Raw genomic sequence first — 26,659 nt, forward strand, 5'->3', positions numbered from 1 at the left:
CCGGTCGTACCATGTTGCATGTGCGTTTGTGCGGAAATTCATCTTGACCTCTTTGCACGTGATCAATTTACACCTTGAAGTGTGGGATCAGGTTTTCCTTATCTTGGCGTGCATAGCTACAAATGTTAGCAGCAATGGACCTTATAAATACCCCGTTTAAAACAAACAGCTACAGTGTTTGACCTCCATTCTGATCGTTAAAAAAATTACACAAGTAAAACAGCTGAGACATTGGGGTTGAAAAGCTGCTAATGTGCAGGACCATTGTGTCTTACATAATTGTGCTAATGTGTTCAGTACTTGGTGTAGGGGTATAAAAGGTTAACTGGTTGCCCAGTAAGCATGAGGTTTATTGGAAGGCTTACTGGGTAATGGGTTAACCAGGCTTTGTCCAAATCCCAGTGAATGGCCACCAGCTGAGTCAGGGCAGCAGGTGGGACTGCGTCCCCATCCCCACCTCAGTGAGCAGGCATGACCAGGGCTCAACAAATCATGTAATCTACTTGCCCGTGGCGAGTAGATTACAAGCCAGCACAGCTGGCGCAGCACGATCTGTGCATGCACAGCTCGCAGAACCGCGCGGCTGCCAAGCCCTGGGCATGACCCCTTTGGCCATGCCAACCTGCCAACAGTTAACCGGTTAAACAGTTAAAATTATAGTTAACTATTATCTGAAAACTTACAAATACAGCTTTTGAATAATGTGGTACCCAAGGCAACCCTGGTCTTAAAGGCAGAGAGGCTTGGGAAAAATAGTACCAGTGAACTTTTTGAAAAAAAAAAAAATCCCCCCTCCCCCCCCCCAACCCTACTACTGTAAGACCAACCTATCTACTATAAGACTTTTGTAGGCCCTTTGGTTAGATGACTTGCACAGTACCGTTGTGGTTTCACCACTCCTGCACAATGTGGTCGCTCCAAATGTATGCGGTGTATGTAACAGTGCATGTGGTGTATGTAACAGTGTTATAAAGGATACTTGTCTCTGTCTCTCTTGGCATTTGTGGGTGTCCTTGTATGCAAGTCTTGAGTGTCTCTTGTGTAGCTCACAAGTATGTTAACACTATGAATTGATAGGCTGTGTATTAATTAAAAAAAATCTTTTTTTCCTGAGGGAAGCAAGTGTAGTTTAATGTCAGGACTTTTTGAGGGCTCTTCCCAGCTCTGCTGCTGATCCTCTGACTTTGGACAGAATTATTTCTTTGCCTCAGTTTATCCTTCTGTAAAAAATGAATCTAACACTTGCCTACCTTATAGGCTTGCTTGATGTTTTCACCACACTTTGAGACACTCGGATAGAAAGTGCTAGATAAGTGTATAATACAATTGATTCCCTTGTTTTGTGATTTGTTTTATTACAAAACAGTTGTATTAGGAAATCCAACCTATTGCTACCTCTTCCCGTTTTTTCATTCCTTTAAGCTTTTTTCTATTTTAGCTTAGTTCACTAATTTTATTTTTAGGTCTGATGATGAGCAGAGTTCAGCGGATAAGGAAAGACTGGCCAGGTAGGTAGGAGAATGGAGATTGCAAGCATGGCAAAGCAGAGTACTTCCTCTCCTTGATGTTTCTTCAGGCATCCCCACCTTTTTCTTATCTGCTGCAATAAAGGACTTGAAACTGGAGCGACTTCTGGATCTGTGTGATATTAAAACTTGACTGGGAGATGAGGCGTGTTCTCCTTGTGGGAATGCCCTCCACAGACCGTTTGCATCCAAGCTCAGAGAGCATGAAGATCGCAGGACAGAGTGGCTAGGCCAGTGTTTTCACAGATCAAGGTAGCTCTGCTAATTTCAGCTTTGGCAAGTAAAACCTCTCTCCTGTTGCACTGAAAGATGCTAGGTGCCAAGAAATACCCACTTTCTAAGCTGCTGCCGGGTTGTGCTGATGGTGCCTTTTACCACTCTATAAAATAGATAGAATAATTGTATTGGCCAGACTTCTTGTAAATTCAGTGTTATGCCAAATACTGGTTTGGCACCTGGTAAAACAGAATGGGCACTGTGCTGTAAAAGAGTAAGGCTTCACGAACCTACAGATGTTTTTTTTTTTGTTTTTTAAACAGTCACTGCTTTTAAGTAATACTTGGAATTATTACATGGGTGTGTGTGTTTCAAATGTCAGGGTTCTGGTTGGTTTATTACATGCTGTCTAAGAAGCAGAGATGGCTTCTGAAAGTGCAGCATTTCATAGGTGAAATATTTAACCAGAGAAGAAAGATGTTCAGTGGATTAAAGGAAAACCCTGTAGTGTATGTCTGGTGAATGAGGGGCTCTCTAGCAGTGTGTGGAGACAGTAGCGTGCTAGACTTTCAGGAGTCCTCATTCTTCAATTGAGCAGTGGCCCTACAATCTCTCATTGCAACTGCCTTGCAAAGTCCTTCTTGTTGGGAAGAAGATTTTGCAACTGGGCATGTGAGGTATCCTCGATTTTTCCCATTTAATCCTGACAGGGTAAGTGAGTAATACATGTCTGGGCAGGTAAACTTTCTTTGCAACTATGGGAAGTGGAATTAAAGGCGAATGGGATATTCACAGCACTGTGCCAAACGGTATTCCCTCTTCCTATTAAAAACTGCATAAGGCTAATAGGTGACACTTCCTTTTTTAAACATTCCCTTTTTCATTTTTGCTGCTCCTTCTACTAGCTGCCATCATCCAGTTTCATCTCCCATTGTGCCCTTTCTTCCATCTGATCCATTCTCTTCCCTTCTAACCAGTTGTTCCTAAAGGAAACCTAGCATTCTGTTCGGTTGTGAAAAATCCATTTTCATAACCCAGCTAAATTACACGTGGCCCATAAAAGCAATGTGATGTGAGCCCATGGTATCTTGTATCCTGGGGGGTGCCAATAGAGAATGCCTCCCAGGAGCAGCCTGATGCCTGAGAAGGGCATGCTGACTCTACTGGGAGGTGAAATCAATGAACATGTATTCTAATGTTTCTCGACGGCGGTGTACTCCCACAGTCAGTCACGCGGTAGAACATGAGGCACAAGTGTGCCTCACAGGTAAGCAAGTTGGGCGGCTCATAGAATACGCTTAATTGTATTGTAGAGATGCAATTGCCTCACCTTTAGAACAAATAAATCAGTAAGCCATGGAGCCTAGTGATCATATACATGACACTCCAGCAGGGGTGAGGGGCCTTGGAGTGGGTAGAAATTGTATTTACACCAGTGGTTCTCAAAGTGCAGTCCGCGGCCCACTAGTGGTCTGTGGCCACCTCCCAAGTGGTCTGTGGCTTGAGCTCAGCTCCCCCACGAGGCAAGAAGTGAGCCCACACTACCTCCCCGCTGTGTGTGTGTGGGTGGGGGGGGGGGAGGGGACAGAGGTCATCCCAGCCTGCTGGGGAAACAGCAGTGAGGCTTTCCCTGCTGGTGCCACCTGGGGTGCCCTGAGGGGCAACAGCTGCTTGTGCACCACACTGCCTCTGGGAGCCCTCTAGCAACACCACAGCCCAGTATCAGCCCTGCCTGCAGGGAGCTGGCTCTGCTAGACAGGAGATTGGCATCCACCTCCCTGCACTGCACTGTGGTATCTGCCCATGGGCCCCGCTGCTTCCAGGCACTGCCCAGGGGAAGGGCTGCACCAGCTGCTGGAGAAGCCCTAGAAGTGGTAGGACTGGCGCTGTGGGGCTGGGGAAGCATCCAGACGAGCCTGGAGGCTTTTCCCCTGTAGGACCTGCCCATCCTGCCTTCTGCTCAGTGGTGCAGCCAGCTGCATTTGAGGCAGGGAGGGCTGCTCTGTAGGACCGCCACGCAGAGTGGGGCTCCTCCAGAAGCCAGGGGAGGAGGCTGCCTCTCTCCCCAGGAGGTCGGGGGGTGCAGCCAGAAGGAGGGCCACGAAGGGACTGTCCCCCACCATCACCCCTTGCCTCTGAAGAGCTGGTGTAAACCAAGATACGCTTCTCTATTGCATTGTGCCCGGTGCTGACAAGGTGCTGTTTGGGTTGCCATAAACACAAAGCCAGTGCAGTGGACAGGCAAGGAGCCCCCCAGTGCTGAAAGGGGAAGCACTTCTAAACATTTAGTTTTCTGTTTAGAAACAATAGCCTGTAGGGTTGTGCTACTTCTGATAGCAATATATTATAGGAGCAGTTCCTGCTACTGGTAGCACAGTCTTACAAGGGAGCAGCTCTCTACAATCCACTGGCAAATGGGAGCAGTGGAGGTGAGAAGCCAGTTAAGTGTACCCCCTCGTGCCCAGACCCCTGCACCCCAATCCTTCTCGTTCACCCCCTTTCCCCCACCAGGACCCTGCACCCCCAGCTTGATCCTTCTCCTTTCTGGCTACATGCTGCACCCTCCCTCCTGGCCAGACACCTACCCCCACCCTGCTCCTGCATCCACTATTGCTTCCGTACCCTCTCTCCTGAACACATGCTGCACCCTCCCTTGCTCTTGCTCCCTTCCCCCAGTCAGACACCCTCCTCCCAGCCTGCTTCTGCACCCTACCTCCACCCTCACCCCCTTCTGCCCAGACCCTGCACTCCCATCCCTATCCCACTCACTGGCAGCCATGTCCCGCACACTGAATCCCTCATTTTTGTCCCCAGCCTAGTGACTAAGGGAGCCCATAAAACCCACTAAGTCCAGAAAAGTAAATCTGGCCTATGGGAAGCCCTGAACCTCAGTCCTCCCTGTCTCTTCCCCTTGTCCCATGGGACTGGAGCGCCAGAGGAGTGAGGCTTCTCAGTTGGGGGAGGTTTGGAGCAGTTTTTTTGCTTCTCACTTTTGTGTGGTCCCAACTGATTTTTTTTGTGTGTGGGTCAGTGTCCCCCTGGCCCAAAAAAGGCTCCCCACCCCCGCCATAAAGAAAACATTGAAACCTTTTTTTGTTGGACATAAATTAATATTTTACTTTATTTAAAATGAAGTCTGATAAACTAACATGAGAGAGTTAAAATGCTTAATCTGTTTAATAATTTACTTTAAACCATTCTCCCTAGCTGCAGCACTAGCAAAAGGGCTCCGATGTAATTATGTAATTAACTGAGTTTCCATTAGCAACTGGCGGTCTGCGGAAAGATTTGCGTTGAGCCAGGTGGGCCACGGGCCAAAAAGTTTGAGAACCACTGATTTACACCCACTCCACGGCGTCTTTGTGGCCCCAGCAACTGAGGAAACCTGTATTATCATTGTAGGTTGCTTTCTGTGGAGCGGAGCTGTGTTCTCCAGCAGCTGTAAAGAGTTTCCCATGTCCATGTAGTTTAGCCCTTCATAAGACTTCTTGAATCAACACAATTTAGAGCAAGATGCTCTTGTGTATGGCAATAATGTTCTGGCTGAAGCTTCTCTCCCTTGCCCTTGTTCCTGTGTTTTCATGCATGCCCTGCATGGAAGGCTTTTGCAGCCCTTCTAACTTCTGAAGATCCTGGCACTTTTTGTTCTGCGCTCTGGCCTGGTGGGAACCCGAGAAGGGTTGATGTGGCGAAAGAGCTGATCCATTTGGCTTTTGTAACCTCTCCCCGTCTGCTTTCCCAGAGAGAATCACAGCGAGATAGAGCGCAGACGTAGGAACAAGATGACTGCCTACATCACGGAGCTGTCCGACATGGTGCCCACCTGCAGTGCCCTGGCTCGCAAGCCAGACAAGCTGACTATCTTGCGCATGGCTGTCTCTCACATGAAGTCCTTGCGGGGCACCGGCAACACCTCTGCAGATGGCACCTACAAACCCTCCTTTCTCACTGATCAGGTGTCTGCTGATTTTGCTTCTCGGGAAAGATTGAAAGAACTCAGTGGGTAGCTCAACCACAGGGCAGTTAATGTTGGGGCAGCCGACGAGCCTAAAGGCAGCTGGTGGGTGGTTGACTGCCTCACGACTGGGTTAATAACATGTCTGTTCTGCCTGCAGGAACTCAAACACTTGATTCTAGAAGCAGCCGATGGCTTTCTGTTCATTGTGTCTTGTGAGACCGGGAGGGTGGTGTACGTCTCCGACTCGGTGACTCCCGTCCTCAACCAGCCGCAGTCCGAATGGTTTGGCAGCACCCTCTATGACCAGGTGCATCCCGATGACGTGGACAAATTGCGGGAGCAACTCTCTACTTCGGAGAATGCTCTGACAGGTAAAGCAACCTGCCATAGGGACTCTGCCGGGCTGCTGGGTTCCTGGATGTGTAGCATGCCCATGGGCCTGGTGTCGGGATGATGCGACGAGGCAAGAATTGGATTGTTAGCATTCCTGCTAGAGAGCCAACCACCCTAGGCCTCTAACAAAGAGCCTGAGGATGTATTGGAGGATACATGTAGCTGAATTTCCATTATTCATGGTGCTAAATCTGTTACCAGCAGGGCACTCCGCTACCTCCTCCCCCCCACCTCTCTGTGTTACAGCATTGAATCCATACCCCATTCTCAAATATGCACATGCAAGTTCCTCCAAACCTTGAAGTCTGCCTCCCTTGCAGACCCCTTGTGACAGACACCACCTTTCTAGTTTAGAAGGAGATGGGACATCAAGGAACCCCTAAACAAGGTGCCTTGATCTACTAGAGTGATTTGAGTCAGTAGGGCCTGTCCTCTTATTCCTCTCGCATCAGAGCTGAGTGTAATGCTGTCAGCCTGGAGAGAGGGAATCGCTTCTATAGGGAGATGTGGAGCAGGAGCCGGTCTTCAGTTCCATTGCCACATGGGATTTATCCACCACGGTCCTATTTTAAAGCTGGTTATGTTGTAGCTCCCACTTGGAAAATTAAGCGGTGCCTGGAATGCTGTCTGGTGCAATCCTGGTGATGGAGACAATCCCAGAACTTGTTCTGCAGAGCAGTGTCACTCTGCTTGTCTTTCCCCCCAGGTCGAATCCTAGATCTAAAGACTGGGACAGTCAAGAAGGAAGGCCAGCAGTCCATGAGAATGTGCATGGGCTCAAGGAGATCTTTCATATGTCGCATGAGGTAATACCGGGAAGCCTGCAGGGAATCGGGGTTGCACGAGTCCACGGTTACACCTGCTAACTGGCTGCTTACCAAATATCAGAGCAGTCCAATTTTTCTCCAACTCTTTCATCCGCCTCAGGTTAGAGGAGAGAGAGGGGGGCTGTGTGAAACAGGGTTCAGCTCTGGAACACTTAATGTTTCCCCCCTGTGTTAAGGGGATTTGACAGCTCTCAGAAGTCCCCACAGGCAGCTCAGTAACTCCAGGTTCTGTTCCAGCTTGGCCATTGACTTGCTCTGACCTGGGGCAGGTCACCTAGCCCTCTGCTTCAGTACAGCAGGGCTTGTTACACCCTTGTATAGTGGGGATGGAGATAGATAAGGGTTTGTCTACACGTACAGTGCCTGCAGCAATACAGTTACACTGCCGCATTCTGCAGCTGCACCACCCTCAATGTCACTTCTCCTGTCACCATAGTGTTGTGTAAACCAAAAATTCAGTTGGTGTAATGGTATTGCCTGGGGATGTGGGTTTTTCACACTCTTGAGTGACACTGTTGTAAGTTTGTAGTATAGGCTGGGGCATGGTTCCTGTTTATAAAACATTCTGGAATCTTGAATAAAAGGGTAAAGTATCTTATTTACAGTCTTAATCTTTGGGGATTAAACTGTTTTTTTTTTTTCCCCCCTCCTGACTGGTCCAGGTGCGGCAACAGCTCAGTAGATCCAGTCTCCATGAATAGGCTCAGCTTCTTGAGGAACCGATGCAGGTAAACTGAGCTGATAACCCTAGAGGATGATGAGACGAGTCTTGCACCACATTGAGTAGCAAAGTAAAATAGCTGAGAGCAGTGTGGGAGGGTTAGTACACAAAGCATGTGTGCGATGGCCTAGCACAGCCTTGATTGAGTGCTTCAAGATGTATGTTCGCAATGGAGAGAGGCCTTAGCAATGCCACTTTCCGCAAGACACTGTTAACAGGCCTGTCTGTGTGGGGGTGCGAGCTGTGGGAGGTGCTGATGGCTGCCTCACCTCCCCATGCCCTGTCCCCTTGGTCCAGCTCTGCCCCCAGCCTCTCTCTCTTACAGGAAGAAGCAGGGGAATGAGCCCCAGGCTTCCTTCTGCTGGCCAGAGCGTGGGGGAGGGAGACTGGCCACGCTCCTCTCTGCCTTTCCCAGACTGTCCAGAATGGGCCCCAGGGCGGACTATGAAGGACTGTGGGGGGCAGGGTGCATTCGCACCCTTTGCACCTCCCCCTAAATACAGGCCTGGTTAATATGTCGATTAAAGCCTCAAATCATTATTCTGTGCAGTGTATAAATTAAAGGTCTAGCAGAACTGCACAAATGGAGGGTTTTCCCCATAGGCTTGAATGTATTTTATATTTGGAAGACAAGTAATGTTACTTTTAAAGGACATTAAGGAAGGCTGAGATCTTCAATCCTTGGAAATTACAGCACGTGTAATAGCTCATTGTCCACGCAGCTGACCTTAAGGACATAAGATGGACCATCTTGGATCAGACCAATAGCCCGGCTAGCCCAAAGTCCCGAATTCAGACAGTGAGCGGAGCCAGATGCTCCAGAGAATGACCAGGACCGGGCAGTTCGTCAGTGATCTAGTCCTGCATCCAGGCCCAGCTTTTAAGTCAGTCTTGGGTTTGGGCTGCAATCTGCACTACAAAGTTAAGGCAGCTCGCATTGACCTAACTCTGCAATCGAACATCACTCCCGCTGACTAGGTCACCCACGACGCTGGTCTAACACCTTCGCCTCCGCAAGAGGTGAAACGCTTCGGTCATAGTGTCTGCGTAGACACGGGGTTACTTACATCTCCACACAGCCGGAACTCTCCCTGCCCTGGGGCTGACAGCCTGAGCTAGCTGGGACACCCAGAGCATGGGCTTGCATTGGGTAAACCACCGTCCATGGATCTAAATTAGATGTCATTAGGTGTGCAGGCTCAGGGACTACGCTCCATTTCAGTTATTTGATCAGTTCAAAATAAGATGAGCCTCTTAAAAATAGAAAGAATCATCTTAATTTTCTCTGCTCTAGGAATGGCTTGGGTGCAGTGAAAGATGGGGAGCCCCATTATGTGGTGGTCCACTGCACGGGATACATCAAAGCCTGGCCGCCCGCAGGTAAGGAATTATACCAGCTGTTTGGAACGTTCTAGTTACCAACTCTGCTCTTAATCGAACCTGTGGTGTTGGCATGTTCTTGTTTTCCTTCGGTGCACGTGTCGCACTTAGAGACGAGCAGTCTGAAAGCAGTGATGTTTTGTGCCCATGTTTCAAAACTTAAAGAACTAAAGAGTGCCAAACTCTGCTGAATCGGTTCCTGTAGGTGTGAGGGTTTACAAAAGGTTGGGACGTTCCTGGTGGTCAGGAGAATGGGTCTTGCTTTCAAAAAAGTCTGCTAGAGAATCTGGTGCTGAAACGAGACCCGGGTTATCTTTTTTTCTTTCACTTTCATGTAACAGTCTGATTAAGTTGAAATCTACTTTGAATTTACCCAGTCAAATCCTTTTTGACTAGGGCTACGTCTCGACTGCTTTCTTCTGCTGAAAGTAGATACGCAAATTCAGAGTTAATTTGCATATCTTCTTCCGATCGCGTTATCAGAAGAGGTTTTGTCGAAAAAGTAGTTTAGATGCAGTTCTTTTGGAAAAAACCCTTTTCCAAGGAACTCTACACACCTTATTTTTGAGGATGAAGGGTTCTTTCGAAAGGTTTTTTTCGAAAGAACCGCATCTACACTGCTATCTTTTTTGACACAGCCTCTTCTGATAACGTGATCAGAAGATATGCAAATTAGCTCCAAATTTGCATACCTTTCGGCAGAAGTAAGCCGTCTAGATGTAGCCTAGAAGAAAGTGATGGACAACAAAATAAACTGTAAGGCTTGAAATGTGGAAATGGGAGCTGCTTATCTTGTTACTTCCCCTGTGGGATTTGGGGCTTCTAGTGTGTGTGTTCTGTAATTTCTTGAGCATTTTCTCTTTTGTCTCAGGTGTCTCGTTGCCAGACGATGACCCAGATGCTGGCCAGGGGAGCAAATTTTGCCTTGTGGCCATTGGGAGGTTGCAGGTGAGTCAAAGCACACTCGGCAAGTCTCTGGAATATGGTCATGCTGAAGATTAAACCCCTTTCCCGCTTTCTCCCCAAGGTCCTGTCCAGTATATTGTCTCTGCAGGTTCCCCCTCCCCCTTTCCTCCTAGCTGTCATCTGTGGCTCTAGATAAAGCAAACACAACACATCTCTGACGAATAAAACTATCCACAACTCTGGGGCTTGCAGACCCTACCGAAACTGACCTGTGCGTTTCTCGCAAGCCCAGCATGAAGCTTGGCAACCTGGCAGGTGCCTTCTTTGACATGCCAGTCAATGCACTGAATGCACCATGTGGCTTCACAATTCCTACTCTCTTGTGCTGGCATCTCCACTCCTGTCGGTGCATCTCTGCCCTTTGGAAATGGGCCAAAGGCTCTATAAATAGTTAATGATTTATCAACAGTCTTTGAGTTAGGGATGGACTTACCTGGGTTCACATGCAGGTTTATTCCTCCTTTCTGACTTACCTTATTAAATGGGAATGTTTCTGTCTGTCGTCTGTATCTTTCCAAGCAGCGATGACTGCTCCATGATTTGGTGGGAGAAAACGTCGTTCAGCCAGGCCAAGGACTCGTATGTGTTGGCTGGGAGATCACACTTGCATTTCTCAGTGACTTTCTTTAAACCTGAAATCGAATCTTTTCTCTTCAGGTCACGAGCTCACCCAACTGCACAGACCTGAACAGCATTTGTCAGCCAACGGAGTTCATCTCCCGACACAACACCGAAGGCATTTTCACTTTTGTAGATCACCGCTGTGTGGCTACAGTTGGCTACCAGCCACAGGTGCGAAACAACAGACTCTTCCCAGTGTAGAGTCCTGCACTTAAATTGGTTTCCCCTCCCTCTTGCTCCACAAGTCATGACTGTAGTTTTCCGATAGAACTGAGCTAAGACAAATTAGTGGTTAGGTATTGAACTAGCCATTAATTTCTGCCTCACCAGTTGCTTAAAAAAGAAATACGAAGTGGACAGATCAAAACAACTGTCCCAGACTGAAGTGTCAATAGACAAAGCTTTGGAACACATCAATACATTAAACAGTAATAAGTCACCAGGAACAGAGTATCACCCAAGAGTTCTGAAGGAACTCAAATATGAAATTGCAGAACTGCTAGCTATGGCATATTGCCTATTGCTTCAATGAATTTCTGTACAAATGACTGGAGGAGAGCTAATGTGTCAGTTTTTTTTTAAAAGGCTCTTCTGGCAATTATTGGCCCATAGGGCTAATTTCAGGGCCAGGCAGATTAGTTGAAATTATAGTAAAGAACAGAATTATCAGACACCCAGATAAACACAATTTATTGGGGGAAGTGTCAGCACTGTTCTTGTAAAGGGAAATCATGCCACCTCAGTCTAGTAGAATTCTTTGAGGGTATTAACAATGATATGGACAAAGGTGATCCAGTGGATATAATGTACTTGGACTTTCTGAAAGCCTTGGTCTGACACTGTGTAGTCATTCTGATGTTCTTGTATAACACTGAATGCAGGAAGGTGAATCTGGTGTATATTTAGAGCAAATTTGGTTGAAGCAAGGTCTTTGACAGCCTTTCAGAGTGAGCAATTGACCCTAACGTTTAATCCCTGTGGAGCTGTTTTGTAGAAGTGTCCGTTCCTAAAATAGGTTGAGGTCTCTGTGTTTGTCCCAGAGTTGTATGAGGGAGTTGTGAGCTGGAGTTGAGCAAGCTGAAAGCAGGCAGTCTGCTTATTAAATGGAGACTTTTCCCCCCCCTCTTCAAAATTAGGAACTCCTGGGGAAAGATGTTGTGGATTTCTGTCATCCAGAGGACCAGCAGCTTTTGCGGGACAGCTTTCAGCAGGTACTATATTTAACTGCCTTGGCTGTTCACAACTTGATCTGCATCACAGCTTATAAGCCGATATTTCTTTTGACTGACTGCTATGCAATTGAACTGAACTGGTTTAGACTTTTATCAAAGCAGGAATCACACCTCGTTGTCCTAACATGTCTCAGTTACGGAGCAGCATACATTTGAGTAGATCATTAAACTTGCTAATATGCAAAATGAAACTGGGTGGGTTTGTGTGTCTAATTTATTTTTAAATTCCTCCCTTTGCGGCTAGTTCTCTGAGACCAGAGATGTGAGTACAAAGTCATGACATCAAGGCCACGCTTCCGGGGGTGCTTTCAAACGCCAATTCATCCGCCTTGCCATGCATAAGGTGTCAAACTTTAATGAATGTGACTTAGCTGGCTCTCTTGCTATTCCTCGAGGGTGTTTGACTTGACAGGGCAGGAAAGGTTTCACTGCTGCTGATTTTGAAAAGCAGCTCCTCGCTTGTTTAACCCAGTAGTCAGAATCCTAAATAGCCGACAGCTTTTGGTTTCTGGAAAAATTAACTTTTTGGTTCTTATTTCTGTTAACTCCATAACTGCAAAGGGCATTAATTGAAGGTGTAAGGAAATGCTGCATTCCACGCCCATACCATCATCCTGGGAAGTCAGACATTGGAGGAATATATAAAAAGAGTTTAAAAGAATGGAGTAGTTGTTGTGTGGCTGGGAAGCAAGGTGCATTATCGTAGCTTTACAGCCAAGAAGGCTGTCGTCATTGCTAGCAGGGTGGGTGGGTTTGTGCCTGTAAACAACTCTGCTCTCAAACGTCGTCTTTTGTCAGGTATTACTCATGGCGTTAAATTTTTCTAGGTGGTGAAGTTAAAAGGCCAGGTTCTGTCAGTCATGTTCCGATTCCGGTCCAAAAACCGTGAATGGCTCTGGATGAGAACCAGCTCCTTTACCTTCCAGAACCCCTACTCAGATGAGATTGAGTACATCATCTGTACCAACACCAACGTTAAGTATGTACACGGCAATGGCTTTCAATCCCTGAGCACTGTCCGTGATAGCATGTGCACTTTGCCTGACCCACTGCCTCCCAGCGTGACCAGCTGCACAGACAGGATGCTTTACCAGCTCGGGTTCTTCCACCATCACCCCTTCTTTCTCCCCCTCCCCACCTCCCCAAGCGTCTGTGCTTTCTTGAAAAGTCACTAACTTCCTGGGGCAGAATCTGGATATCGGTGTAGAGCGTGCGATGAAATGCTTTTAAAATGCATTGAATGGAATTCTTTTGGCTGCTCAGTTGAACAGTTTAGGGAGCTGTCAAAGTGTAGTTTGTTTTGTCTTAACTGGCTGGTGGTGCTTGTTACTGCATTGACGCTTCAGGCTGTATGTCTATATTAATATTCGGCAAGGATATTTTAAGGTAGCTCTTGGCTTCCGTGGCAGGAGGAGGAGGAGGCAGGGAAGTTGGAGAGTGAACGTGGGCAGGAAAATCCTCAGCTGACGCCAGAAAGTAAATATTTACTTTGGTGTAGTCTGCTTGCTTCAGTGGCTCATCCTAGTGCTAGGAAAGGATTGTGACACAGTAGTAAAAATAGACCTTTCTCTGTTATGATCTTCATGACCTACCACCTGTTCCCTTCTTGGCCATGTTGGTGGCATGGGGGCACCACAATACCTAGCCTTAGTTGGCATTCCAACCTAGGGGGAGCACACAGCTCTTTGTACAGGTCTAGCACTTGTGCCCGCCAGGCTCAAATCTCCTCTTTCCATTGCGTAGCTAGGAGTAGCCTCAAAGGAAGTCTGTCCAGCTGGACAAGAGGCAAGCCAGACCATCTGTGCTTGTAGACAGAGGGCAGAGTTTGAGTTGGATGTTCAGGGTCTCTCCCAGACCTTTCTTAATCATGCCGTACAGTTGGCCGTGTACCGTCTCCAAGCACCAGGAGGAGACGCTTGTTCTGATCAGGCTCCCGCAAAAAGATTCAGAGCCGTATTAAGCCAATCCCTCCAGGGGCTTCCCTTTGGCTCTAGACCTCCATGGTGTGAACACGGAGTAGAGATCCAGGCATCTGGTTTCTAATCATGCCTCTGATGTGGACTTAGCCTTATCCTGGCATTAGAGGCGTCTCTTTGACAATATTCTCTCCTCCTCTTAATCAGTCCACACACATCCATTCCCATTTCCATACTCCAGCTTCCAAATGTACCATGCCAGCTCAGAGCAGAAAAGCCCAGCTGTGCCTCAGAATAGCATAGGTGCACTCCAGCTGCCTGGCTCTGCCCGATGTGAACTGTGCTTCCCTTTATTTTTCACAGCTCCGAGTGCTCTCCGCTGGGTGGAAACAAGAGCATTTAAAACACATGTTGAGAGAGCAGATTTTTCTACCTTATGGGAAAGCTTGTTTAGGTTACGTTGCCCTATACAGGCTTCACGACTAGAGAGAAGCAGAGCCCAGAGGTTAATATTCGGTTTAACAGTGGCCCTTTCCTGAGGGCATCCTAGTTCTGATCCCTGATGTATTTACTGACTCAAATGGTAAGTCATGTATGGTTTAGGCTTGACAGCCTTGGGAGTACTGATTAGATTGGTGAGGCTTCCAGCGTACACAGATTTAACAGCTCTTCTTCCTTGGTGTATCTTTCGGAGGACTAGTGCCCTTTGGATCCCAGCTATTCCATTAGATGTCTGATCCAAAGGCTGAGGATCGTTCCTTTGACTTCATCAGGCTTTTGCAAAAATGAGGCGCTCGGACTCACGACTGAACCAAAAAAGGCCAATTTTAAAGGACAGTAACTGACTCTTGCATCCTTTCTTTCCTCTCCTTTTTTCAAAAACATTCAGGAACTCAAGCCAGGAGTCTCGGCCTGCCGTGTCTAACTCCATGCAGCGCTCACAGCAGGGACAGAACGTCGGCCTTCCCCTGGAGATGGGCACACCCCAGCTGGCATCTAGGTGAAAGGATTCTACTGTGCCGCCGATTGTCCTAGTTCTTCCCCTATATGGCTACTTTGTTTTTATAGGCCTGTTGGTTACCCCTTCCCCCTCTTTGCTTTGTTGAAGGAGCAGGCGCTCTAGGGTTCTATGTCTGAGTCAACAGCTCCAAAATATTTATTACAGCAATCAGCTGACCTAGTTAAGTAGCAGGCCTAATGCTGAGCTAGTAATTAATTTTTAAATGAGCGAAAAGGAAGAATAGCTGATCTGCTGCAGTCCAATAGGCTATGCAGGAGATTGATTGCTTACAGGATCGTCGAATGATGCTGTGAGAGTCACAAACTTCCTTTTGCGGGGTGGAGTCTTAAACTGGTTACGCTTGAAAGTCTTGGGGTTTTTTTTCTATGGGCTGAGAGCATAGGCAGAATCTCCAGCAGTAGTGTAACTGTCCTGCTTGCTTATGCAGAGCCACTCAGATTCCTGGCCGCCAGCGGGTCACGGCTTGGTTAGCTCGGTTGTTTTTAGCAGACCCTGTTCTTATTACATTCATGTTCTATTTTAGGCAGCAGCAGACACCGCAGAGTGAGCTGGAAGTGGTCCCAGGAAGAGAGAGTCTGTCTGGTTATGACCATTCGCAGGTAAATCAGCTGGGACATTTGCCCTGTATGGGGCGATCTATCCCTGACTATAGATGAAAACTGGCCCATATAGCAGTAACCTGACACCACCGCATGGCAGTCTGAGCTGCTGGGTTTCTGTGGAGCCCATACTGTGACTTCTCCATCAGATAGGCTGGCACGGCCGCTCCTGAGCCGTCTCCAGCATTTGGAGCGCCCTGCGGCTCTGTTCCTCCACTTGGGGTTCTCTCGTCCTTCCAAGAACTGCCTCTGTACCCCTCCCCCCAGTTCTTGAGCTGTCCATGCACTCAGTCTGGAACAGGCCAAGTGGGCCCGGAGACTGTGCTAAAGCACCTTGCAGACCAAGGTGTATGTAGAAAGCCAGGTAACAAGTGCCCTGTGCTCTTGATCATAGGCAGTCGGTTCCTAAGTGGCTTCCTCTACTCACCTCTGTTTTGCCGGCTGTTGCTTCTGCCTCCCTGCCCTGCTTGCAGGTTGCTGTTCAGCCCGTGACTGCTGCTGGCCCAGAGCACAGCAAACCACGGGAGAAAGCGGAGGCTCTGTTCAGTCAGGAGAGGGACCCGCGGTTCTCAGAAATCTACTCCAGTATCAATACAGGTAGGGGCTGCAATGTGCAGGGGGCTGAGCTAGCTGGCTCCGTTCCTCGGTTTGTCCTGGCTTGGTATCATCACTCGTTCTGCTTAGGTGAATCCAGGGCTGCGGACAGGTGCTGAAGTGGCAGAGGTGAAGGCAGTCCGGAATATCACAGGCATTCCCACCCTCCCCCCCGTCTGCCTCTCTCCTTTTCCCCCGATTGCGGCCATCACAGCAGTGCCTCCCGACTGCATCTCGCAAAGCTTGGCTGGGACGGGGACAGTCTTTTACTCTGCACCTTGGGTCCAGTGTCTAGGATCTCCTCCTAGCCCCTTCTGCCTGTCCTCAGAGGGCAGATGTTTTCCGTGACTCAGGCATTTGCCCTTGGCTGTTCTAAGCCCCAAAAGGATCAAGGCTTGTTTAATTTGATTTCCTTTCAATTTTCTAATGAGCTGTCATGGAACCATCTGCAGTCTGAGTCCTGGGTAGTGTCTGTAAGGAGATTGTCCTTTCTCTAGCCAAGCTGTTTAAGGCAAAGAATCCAACTTGACATGGTGGATTGCTCCCTTGTGGACGGCCTTTTGTCTTGGCTTTCCTCCACTAGCATTTCTTTCACAGACCAGAGCAAAGCCATTTGCTTTTCTTTCACAGATCTGTTTGCCTTTCTTTCACAGACCAGAGCAAAGCCATTCCTGCCAGCACAGTGCCAGCCAATCAGCCTCTCTTTTCCCAGGGAAACGCGTTTGCTCCTGCACGGCCCGCTGAGAGCTTCAGGTGAAGTTAGCATGCTGGACTGGGGTTGGGTGGTTGTGAATTGTGCCATCTTTATGCTCTGTCCAGGCTTAGTTTCCTGGAGAGGCAACAGAAGAAAGGAGGGGACGGACGGACAGTGCTTTGTGGTAGCTGGATGCTTTTGAAAGAGAATTGGTCTGTAAATAACTGTCCAGACTGAACAGTCTGTGTTGCCCTAAAGGGGTCTCTTCAGTGCACCAGACTAGATTGTTGCATGTGCTGGATCCTGTCACAAGGGAGTGGCCTGCAGTACTTACAATACAAGCTTAACCACCCTCCTAGGAAAGATTTGGATGTGCCAGGGCATCCCTAGGAACTGGATACCATTGTCTCTGTTCTAGGAAACCATTTGATTTTGCATGAGTGTCAGGCAATAAATATGACCAGATACTAGCTAGACACTGGCGTAAATACTAAATGGGCAGCATAGGCAGACAGGTACCCATGTGCATGCTGTGGTGCTTCCTCTCCAAGCTAGGCGAGCAAGCGAAGCGATGTGGATACGCTAGATCGGGGTCAGCAACCTACGGCAGCACGCGAGCCAATAGCTCAGCCTTGCCCCTCCTCCTCCGTGCAGCCGGGAGCCTGCACCAGTGTTCCCTTAATGTGCGCACCTACGCAGTGACGCAGACAAAACTCTAATCTAAGCCTGCCCCCTCTGCAGCAGCACTCGCTTCCTCCTGCTCCTGGAAGGTGGGTGTCGTGGCTGCTCCCGCTGACGGGGAGCGGCAGCAGCGATGACCGCGACAGCCGAGGGCCACGTTGGGGGCCGGCCGCCGCTGGGGAGGAAGCTGCATTGTGGGGCAGTTGCCGCCGGTGTTTCGGGCCTAGAACATGGGGTAGGTGGGCGGCTTGCTGCTGCAGCGTGTTGGGGACTAGGAGGGTGCGGAAGCTCCGGGCGGGAGGGTTGAGGAGCAGGACGGGCCCGGGGCTGCATTGGAGGTTGCTGTTCGGGCATCTGCTCTAGTGGCCAGGGCCACGTGGAGGGCTGTCTGCTGCTGGGGCTGAGGCTGCGTTGTGGAGCGGCTGCCGCCGGCGTTTCGGGTCTAGAACACGCGGCAGGCGGGCAGCTTGCTGTTGTGGTGTGTTGAAGTTGCAGCCAGGCGGGTTGCTGCTGGGGAGGGGGAGAGGTTTGAAGGGGCGGGCAGATGGCTGCTGGTGGGGGGGGTTGAAGCCGTTGGGGGCGGGCCTGGGCCGAGGCCCGTGGCCGCATTGGGGGATAGCTGCTCGGGCGGCCGCTCTGGCATGCTGTAGGTAGCCAAACCCTGACTCAGAGGCTTGTTTGCTGCTTAAAGTATCAAACTATGAGCCCGAGATCAGAGAACTCAGCAAGGCAAAGCAAGGCCAAGGATCACACTAAAGGTACAATCTGCATTTGAATGTATTTATTAATGAAGCTGCTGGTAGCAGGACTATTATTGACTGAAAAAGTATCACCGGCACGCTGACCTGTGAATGAAGTGAGTAAGTTAGATCTTGGTGCGCCACTTCTCAAAGGTTGCTGACCCCTGCTCTAGATAGTCTCCACATTCTGCCTGTCTGCCTGTGCTTCTAATACTTCTGAAGGCAGGTCTAGTGGTCACTGCTAAATTGGGGATCACTCTTAAAAAAGCACGTTCTCTTCTAGGAGCAGTAGCATGGTACCCCCCGTCAACATCATCCAGCAGCAGCCTGCTTCAGCTGGCCAGATTTTAGCCCAGATTTCTCGCCACTCCAACACCACTCCCGTCACTGCAACCAACTGGGCATCAGCAACACGACCGTCGTTCACGGCACAGGTATCTTTTTGAGAATTCCCAGGGAGCCTTTTCGCGGAGGATACAGGTTTGCAGCAAGCAGGCAGGTTGCTGATGTGAGAATTTCTCTTTCACTAGCTGCATGGGAATATTAAAGGGTTCTGACGTGCTTGACTTCTGAATAGGAAATTGATGGAGGAATTTCCCTGGCATGTGGGGAAGGTCACCCAGGATGTATTCAACAATTCCAGTTGGACAGCGATCACCATCTCTTAATAGCTGACGTTACAGCAGCTGCTTGAGCGAAATGGTCCAGATCCATTTCTAAGGAGGCAAGGGTTCGACCTCCAACCCTGAAAACAATTGCTCCATCAATGCATCCAGCCAACCCTAAGAGCAGAGCTCCTCTGGGCAGGAGGAATTTGTTGGGTGGCCTGTCCCAGACTGGAATGAACTCACTCAGGAACAAAGGCCCATCCTAAACCTCCACACCCTCCTCTCCTAGGGCAGGGTGCATGTCTCTGCCCTTGCCTTTCCTGTTAGTTAAATGCATAGCAACACGTATATTCATAAGAAACAAAAGAAACCCGCTGGTGAACCAAGGTAGTTCACTGTGCCGCCTCCTGCGCCTGAGGAGACCACAGATACGTGATGGATGTGTAGTTGTGTTGCTTGCTGCCTGCTGGAAGGTGCTCAAAGATGAGAACAGTACGAAAACTGTCTAGAATGGGATTATTTGCAGATGTAACAAGGCCAAGGAGTGTCCAGACCATGGACTGAGCACTCAAGGGATTAGTTCATATTTCTATTACTACAGCACCCGCTTGCCACAATGAAAATAGGCCCATTGTGCACTGGGCGCTGGCCACAGCACCTACAGAGACAAGCCCTTACCCTGAAGAGCGCTCGTCCCTAGAGAGGGGCCCTCCAGGTGCCGGGCTGGGATAGGTTGACTGGGAGAAGCTTGCGCTGTGTGTTCGGGTAGAGAACTTCAGTCTCCAGAGATGCGTGAGCCCAGCATCCTGTACTGTTTTCGTTTTGGAGCAGAATAATGCAGCATTTCTTTCTCTTGGTGTTTACAGCAAGTGGCTTCCCAGACCACAAAGACTCGGTCCCCTTCATTTGGAATGGGGAATTTCCAAGGCACCCCTCCCTCTTTCAGCCCAATGTCAACGCCTGGTTCCACAGCTTCCCCGGGGGTCGCTGCTTATCCACCCCTTGCCAGCCGCAGCACTGGCTTTGGTAAGTGCCGTTCGTGGTGCACAAGGGGCATGTGTCGAATCTTGCTATGGAGGTGGGAACAGGATAAAAGCTCCTTTCAAAAGATGCTTGTTTGGATTTGCACTTAACCCTAATCTTTAAGGTCAAATTTGGGTCAGGTACGGGTAGATGTAGCTTCCCACCACAGCCTTTAATGCTGTGCTAGTGTTACTTCTAAAACTGAATTCTTGCCTCTCCCCTTCCCCGCTTGTCCTTACTGAGGCAAACCGGCGGCTTTTACAGCTGCAGTAGCTGTGTCTGGCAGAGGAAGGTAGAAGGGATTCTAAAAATCACAGTCCGGTTAGAGTAAGAGGGTCCCTCTTGACTCCTATCGTCCTGACCCTGCCAGAAATTCAGTCCTGAGCTGATTGGATAAGATCAGCGATGGACCCTTCGTAATCCACGGTTCGATTACCCTTGCCGCTAAGACGCTGGGCGCACTCTCCACCTTATTGACAGACTAAGTTGGCCGCCCAAAGCCATAACCGTTCTTGTGTTGCCTGACTCTTGGGGGAACAGCTATCACTCCCCTTGGGTTAGAGGCTCTTCTGTGGGCACAACACCCTGACCTTGTTACTCTGTTAAACAGCCGCTGAAACTGGACAGACCCCAGCCCAGTTCCAGACACGGACGGCAGAAGGAGTTGGCATGTGGCCTCAGTGGCCAGGACAACACCACGGGCAGAGCTCTGGGGAGCAGCACGTCCAGCAGCAGCCAAGTCAGCCTGAGGTCTTCCCAGTAAGATGGCATTTTTGTAACTCTTTGAGGGAGATCAGGACTGTAAATCCTGCAGGAAGCAGTGGGCGTGGCTTACAACAGCACTGGCGGTTGGCAGGCCTGCAGTGACGTTGCACTGCAAGCTCCTTAAGAGTGTTGGGCAGCGGGCTGTGAACGTCCATAATGAGCCCGAGTGGAATTGCTGGGAAGGAGACGGTCCAGGGATCTGGAGCTGTTCACCTCTGCTAGGTAGCTGGTTTGACTCTGCCTCGGGTTGGGATCCCAGTGGGGCCTGTCTTGTTCCAGTAGGCAGGAGCACACTTCACCCAGCACCACCAGAATTGGCTTGTCATTACTCCTCAGTCTCAGGGACAGATGTGGCCGCAGACTGACCTCTCCTCTTCCCCTCAGAGGCGTCTGGTCCATAGCTGGGCTAAGGCCTCCTGGCAGGGTGCTGTGCAGAGCATGTGCTGCAGCCTGAGCTGGGCCTATTCTGTGGAGAGGGGGAACACCAAATACAGCCCCCAGTGCCTCTTCTGTGAGTCCTCTGCAGCGTGCACCCCACAGGGTCCAGCGGTCCACTTCAGCTCCCTGTTTGACCAGGAGTGTGTAGCCACAGTTAGTCACAGGTCGGCTGTATCCAGACTGTGACAGGCAGTGGGAGGGTACCTGCAGGAGTCGTTAGATTGGAAGCTCTTTGGGAAAGAGAGTGTCGGTTCTGGTTTTTGCGCAGCACCTATTGCAATGGGACCTGAGTCCGTGACTGGGGCTCGCGCTCCTACACACTCCTGCAGAACAGATATAAAACGCATTTTGTTCTTACAGGACATGCTGTCAATGCTGGGAGACCAGGGAACCAACTACAACAATGAAGAATTCCCGGAGTTAAATATGTTTCCTGCCTTTTCAGAATAAAAAAGAGAGATCTCCCCACGAACCTTATATAAATATCTACGTGTAAAAGGAAAAGCACCAAGGCTTTTTTTCCCAAGGATTTCTGAACTTTCTAAACACTTCCTATTTTCTGGAGGCGCAAACGTCCAACCAAGAATCCAGAATGGCCCACGTGTGCTAAAGGAGGAGGCGAGGTCTCAGCAGGGCTGCTAGCCCTGCGTGGAAGGCGCATGGGATTGTTCATCAGGCGGCTTCGGGACTCGGGAAGCACTGGAGAGTCCGGGATAAAGCTCCCCCAGACTTGTGGGAAGCATGCAGGAGGTTTGCTCTGTGCACCGGGCCGGGAGGAAAAGCGCCTGGCTCCTTCAGCAAGCACCTCCCAGAGCTCTCGAGGCGCTTTTTAAAACTTGTTTTCAGTCTTCTGTACTGTGACTTTCAAAAGACTTATTGTAACTGTGCTTAGTTGTTGGAACCTTTTCCCAAATGTTACCCTAGGACCGCGTTGCAAAGGGTTAGCACGTGCTGGGGATTACAGATCCTTCTTGGCTTACCCAGCCTTTCCCATTGGGACTACAGGTCGTGGCAGCAAGAAAGCTTGTGTCGTCTTTGGAGAGGAAGCAGTAAGGTTGTCACTGGCTCCCTGGCTTGTGATGAGGGTGCATTGGGAAAGAAGCTTCCACCTTCATGGGAGCTTGGCTTTGGAAGAACGTGTTTGAAATCCCATCTCTCTTCCATAAACAGTGCAATTCATATGGGCTTGTTAGTTAGTATGGCCTATACGTGTGGGGACTTATCGCTCACTTAAAGAGGGGGAAATGAGCCATAAAGTGTTAAATAATTATATGTAGCTTTGCTTTCTAGATGCACCTGTCCACAGCAGATGGCTTCAGTGCTGCCGTAAGCCAGTGTTAAACGGATTTCAGTGAGTGTATCTATTAAGAATGACATGGCACTTTCAGTGCAACTTTACCCTTTTTATCTCCTTTCCCACCGCCTCCATTTCTGAGTGGCTGGCGCAGCTCCCATCTGGAAACAGTCTGTTCTGCCTCGAACTTCTGGGCAAGGGAGCAGGTAAATAGCAGAGTCCTGCTCTTGGCTCAGCGGTCAGAATGGCGAGCTCTAGTTGGATGATCACGGAGCCCTCAACTCCAGACTGCCAGGTGCTGATTTATTGCCAAAATACAAAACGGAGGAGCACACGAAAGGTATTTAACTTAGTCAAGCCTCTTCTTGGAATTTGCTGGCACCTTCCCATGACAAATGTGTGGCAAGCTTCACTCTTTCCTGGCCCTGATTTTTTAAGTGATTTGAATCCAGTACACACAGTGAGAGTCTACAGGTTGAAATTCTTAACCAGGATTCTCTGCTCCAGCAACATCCATGGTCCAGCATGGATGTTGCGGGACCAGAGCATTGGGGTGGAGGGCCAGCAGGAAGGATCCCTATGGAGCCCAAAGGGAGCTGATGGGGGGGCCACTCAGTGCCCAGAAGGATTGGGAGACCCCAGCGTGTGGCTGCCCAACAGAGCTGGGAGCCCTAGTGTGCACGTGGCTACCCAGGGAGCCCTGGCGTGGTGCGCTCAGCTGGCAAGCGGGGCTGTCCAGTGGAGCAATGGCTGCCCAGCGGCTTGGCAGGGCAACGGGGCCAGCGGAAGGAGGGAAGCTGGCTGGGAAACAATGGCCAGGGCAGGGATCCAAAAATGACCTCCCCTGGTCGGGCAAAATCTCGCATCCAGGACCAGTCAGGTCCCGAGGTGCCAGACCTGGCAGCCTGTACTTGGGAGTCAGTAGGTGGATCTATCTGTGTGGGTACAACACTGCTAAGCTGTGGTGGAAAAAATACAGCCTTTCCTGAAAAGGCAGATGTGTATTTCCTCAGGATTAAATCTGCTGGTCTGATTCCTTTAAAGCGTGCGCGCTGCTCCAGGGGAAGTGAGTTTGTGTACGCTGCCCGGGGGTGGCCATCCTTCCAGAGTCAGTGGGATCAGAACTGGACAGATACTGGGATTGCCATGGGCTGGCTATTTTGCAAACGTAAAGAAGACATTTTACGGACGGGTTTTCAAAATGTTACTTTGATTAGAAGCACTTTTAAGCTTCTGAGCTTTTTAAAGGACATCTTGAAACAAAGTTCTTTCAAACAAATATTTCAGCCTTTTAAAGATGAAATAAGCCCCGGTATTTTACAGACCATGTGGAGAACTGAGTGCAAATTCAAAGTGCTTCAGTGTTGTAGAATCTGGGTTTTTTCCACACAAACATTTTGTGCAAAAAATGTTGCCGAGTGACAGTACCAGGAGTATCCCGCGGGAGAGTGCCATCTTTTGACTAACAGACCTTGGGTGGAGCAGTAGCAAGGGTGAACTTTTGCTTGCCAACATGTGCCCTCCAGAGAGCAGATTTCCTAGACGCGTATGGCGGATAAATTCAGTCTGTGAATAGCTGTTATCCAGCAAGATGAGAAGTGTCCATGTTTTCTGTATCCTGCCTGAGATCTTATTGACGCTGAAGGATTAGAAGACCTAAGCCTGTACTGCATTCTCATCATTTGTTAAAACAAGCATTCAGACACTAGTGACCTTGGGTCAAATCTTCAAAAGCTCTTCTCTCCGTCGAGCGATTCAAATGATCGCTTTTGAAAATGGGACTTAAGCGCTTAAATCGCAGATGAGCTTTTAAAAATGTTACTCATCTGCTTAATCTCCTCCCTGCTGGGTAGATTATATCGGTGCCCCGCTGAGCGAACAGCAATAATTGCATTTGGCTCTCCCCTTCAGCTATGGCAGTTCACCATGTTCCAAATAACTTTATCACTAACTTGGTGGCTGTTGAGCCATGGGGTATTCTCAGGCTTAGAGCAGCTCTTTTCTGTCTAGCTGTAATGTGCTAATGATCCCAGGCATTTCCGCTCAGTGTGGCGGCGTCTGCTTGTGTGTTACATCGTATCGACAGAATGGCACAAGTATCTGTTGAGTGGCTAGAACTGAGTCCACAGCGTGTCCCGAAAGGTAAAGCTATAAACGTTGCCAGTCTCGTAAAGGAGAGGGCAGCTCTGGCCTTGAAAATCAGAATGAGCCTGTTGCGACAAACGCTCTGAAACTGTATGGCCATAAGGAAAGAAACCTGTTTCTACAGAACCATGTACTGTATGCACACTATTGTAATGATATTGAAGAGAAACTCAACCTTTTTTCATCCTACAGCTAGAATCTTTTTTTTGGGGGGGGGAGAAGGGGGAGTTTTCTGTGGTCAGTTCTCTCCAGTGGTGCTTTCAGTTTCTCATCTCTGTGGCAGAGCTGGGCATGTGCATGGCCGGAGGAGCCGCTTCTAGCTGGATGATGACCGTGTCTGCTATCCCATTTGTAACTCGTCGGCTCGCTCTGGCTCCCAGCTCACTGCAGCTTAGTGCACTAGAATTCAGGCAGCTCCGTTACCTAGATCAGAGGTTCCCAAACATACTGCCCACCCCCTTCCAGTTCTGCCAGCTGCCAGTGTACCCCTGCTCTTCTCAGCACTGGCACTTGGTGTGCTCTCCATAACACTACTCGCCTTGAGCCATCTGTCTGTTTCACTGTTTTGGACAGGTGTACAGTGCGACACACAAGGCCAAACCAACCTACCCCAAAGTTCTGAGTTCAGTTAGATCAGAGAGTTGCTGGACAACCGAACCTGCAGCCACTGTGATCGGCGGGGAGGGCTCCGTACGTCAGCTCTCTTCTCCTTGGTACGTCTTGAAGTAAATCAGCTCCAGTGTTTTATAACAAATTCCTATTTTTAAAGCTTCATCTGAGTAGCCTGGTAGGAAAATGTGTAGCAAGATCCATCCTTGTATAGGGATGTCAACAACTAGTCAACTAATCACTTCCCCTCTCCCCACCTTGCTGCTCTGGCGGCAAGGGGACCGGGTGGGGGGAGGCGCTTCAAAGCAGCAGCACTGCATGGAGCCCAGGGTCTGCTGCTTTGAAACGCTGCATGCAGCCTGGGGTCACCTGGGGATGCCCCGCTGACCCTGGCTCCATGTGGTGCTGTCACTTTGAAACGCCACCGGGCCAATGGGAGGACTGCTTGAGTCCCCCACTGGCCCCATGCTCCCCGTAGCGCTTTTGCCTTTGAAGTGCAGCAACAGCCCTGGGGCTATTGCTGCACTTCAAAGGCAACGGCGCCCTTATTGACTAATCACATAGTTGATGCAAATTGCATTGACTATTCAATTAGCCAGTTAATTTAAGTTTTCCATCCCTACTCTTGCACAGTTCTTCCCAGAGATGTCTCATACTCCCAGGGGTATGTGCAACACGTGGGAGCAACCCCTGCACTAGACGCATTTTGGTGCTGGTGGGCTTAGTTAGATGCTCCGGTTCTGCAGTAGTGGGGCCCACATAAATTGTAGTTTGTAACCCTCAGATTTAAAGGATCCAGTGGAGAATTCTGCAGCTCTGGCAGGCAGCCCCTCTCCCAGATGCCACTTGACAGGTTGGATCCTGCATTCCTTGGAATAAAATCCGTGCAGGGACGCACCTTCCGGAGTCCTCCCTTATGAAATCCCACGGGAGCAGCCGGTTGTGCTCACCCTCCTGGGAAACGACACCCAGGCCTATCGAATATGCCCCGTGGGCCTGCAGCAACGTAACCCAAGTGTCAGCTGGAAACCAAAAATAACTGTTTGCCATGCAAGCGAACAGGGCTGCTGTGAAACGTGCATCCCGTAGAAAGGCGGCTGGGTCTTTTTCTTCCCCGCTCTGGATGCCAAGGGGGGAAATGCAAGGAGGTGCACAGTCTTAGTTTATTTTATTTTTTAAAAGTCTACTTGAGAGAAGGTTGAGTTTCATTCAATCCTGGTTTTGATAATCAAATATTTTAAAATGTGAGTATTTTATTGTACAGTTTGGGGAGGGGTGGGGGACGGGAGGCGCGAAACGTTTGTTCTTTTATAAATGTTCTGTACCGAAGGCTTTGTGCTGTGCCAGAGGTTGCAAATAATTATATGTAGCAGAGATTTTACAAGATATTTTTTTTCCCTTTTTCAAAGTGTCATCTTTTGGGCGTCTTTCCATGAGCATTCACCAGCCTGATTGAACTCATTAGGGTTAAGGACTTCCATGGGGCATGCAAAGACCCGAGGCCTAAACCTGCCACGCAGTGCTTTCACCAGCCTGCTAGCCTGACTTTCAGAGCTCTCCCTGGATGAGCAGCCTGATGGAGAGATTTTGGCTCAAGTGGAGCAGTTACCTGCCCAGCTCCTGCTGAAAGTGAATGGAAGTTGGTGTCAGCTTCCTTTTAGGTTGAAATTGGTTGGGAAGATTTAAGGGGAA

The 26,659-nt window shown here is 49.3% G+C and overlaps 1 protein-coding gene across 8 annotated transcripts in view; it reads left to right on the plus strand.

The window, feature by feature from the left end:
- ARNT (aryl hydrocarbon receptor nuclear translocator) overlaps positions 1 to 26,369 on the plus strand; it is a 49,074-nt gene extending 22,705 nt beyond the window's left edge. For 2 of the 8 annotated variants that reach the window (XM_075907776.2, XM_075907775.2), the window contains 18 exons: positions 1,464 to 1,508; positions 5,485 to 5,698; positions 5,858 to 6,071; positions 6,800 to 6,899; positions 7,583 to 7,648; positions 8,936 to 9,021; positions 9,893 to 9,969; positions 10,645 to 10,779; positions 11,745 to 11,819; positions 12,668 to 12,819; positions 14,646 to 14,756; positions 15,301 to 15,376; positions 15,850 to 15,973; positions 16,624 to 16,723; positions 18,369 to 18,519; positions 19,560 to 19,719; positions 20,327 to 20,475; positions 21,280 to 26,369. In XM_075907776.2, the coding sequence (XP_075763891.2) occupies positions 1,464 to 1,508; positions 5,485 to 5,698; positions 5,858 to 6,071; positions 6,800 to 6,899; positions 7,583 to 7,648; positions 8,936 to 9,021; positions 9,893 to 9,969; positions 10,645 to 10,779; positions 11,745 to 11,819; positions 12,668 to 12,819; positions 14,646 to 14,756; positions 15,301 to 15,376; positions 15,850 to 15,973; positions 16,624 to 16,723; positions 18,369 to 18,519; positions 19,560 to 19,719; positions 20,327 to 20,475; positions 21,280 to 21,369 (2,125 nt within the window). In that variant the 3' untranslated portion in view covers positions 21,370 to 26,369. The other 6 variants (XM_075907780.2, XM_014578040.4, XM_075907778.2 and 3 more) reach the window with 4 other exon arrangements.
- Positions 26,370 to 26,659: the final 290 nt, after the last annotated feature.

Source organism: Pelodiscus sinensis, chromosome 22, assembly GCF_052426305.1.
Source record: "Pelodiscus sinensis isolate ZL-2025 chromosome 22, ASM5242630v1, whole genome shotgun sequence".
Lineage (NCBI taxonomy): Eukaryota > Metazoa > Chordata > Testudines > Trionychidae > Pelodiscus > Pelodiscus sinensis.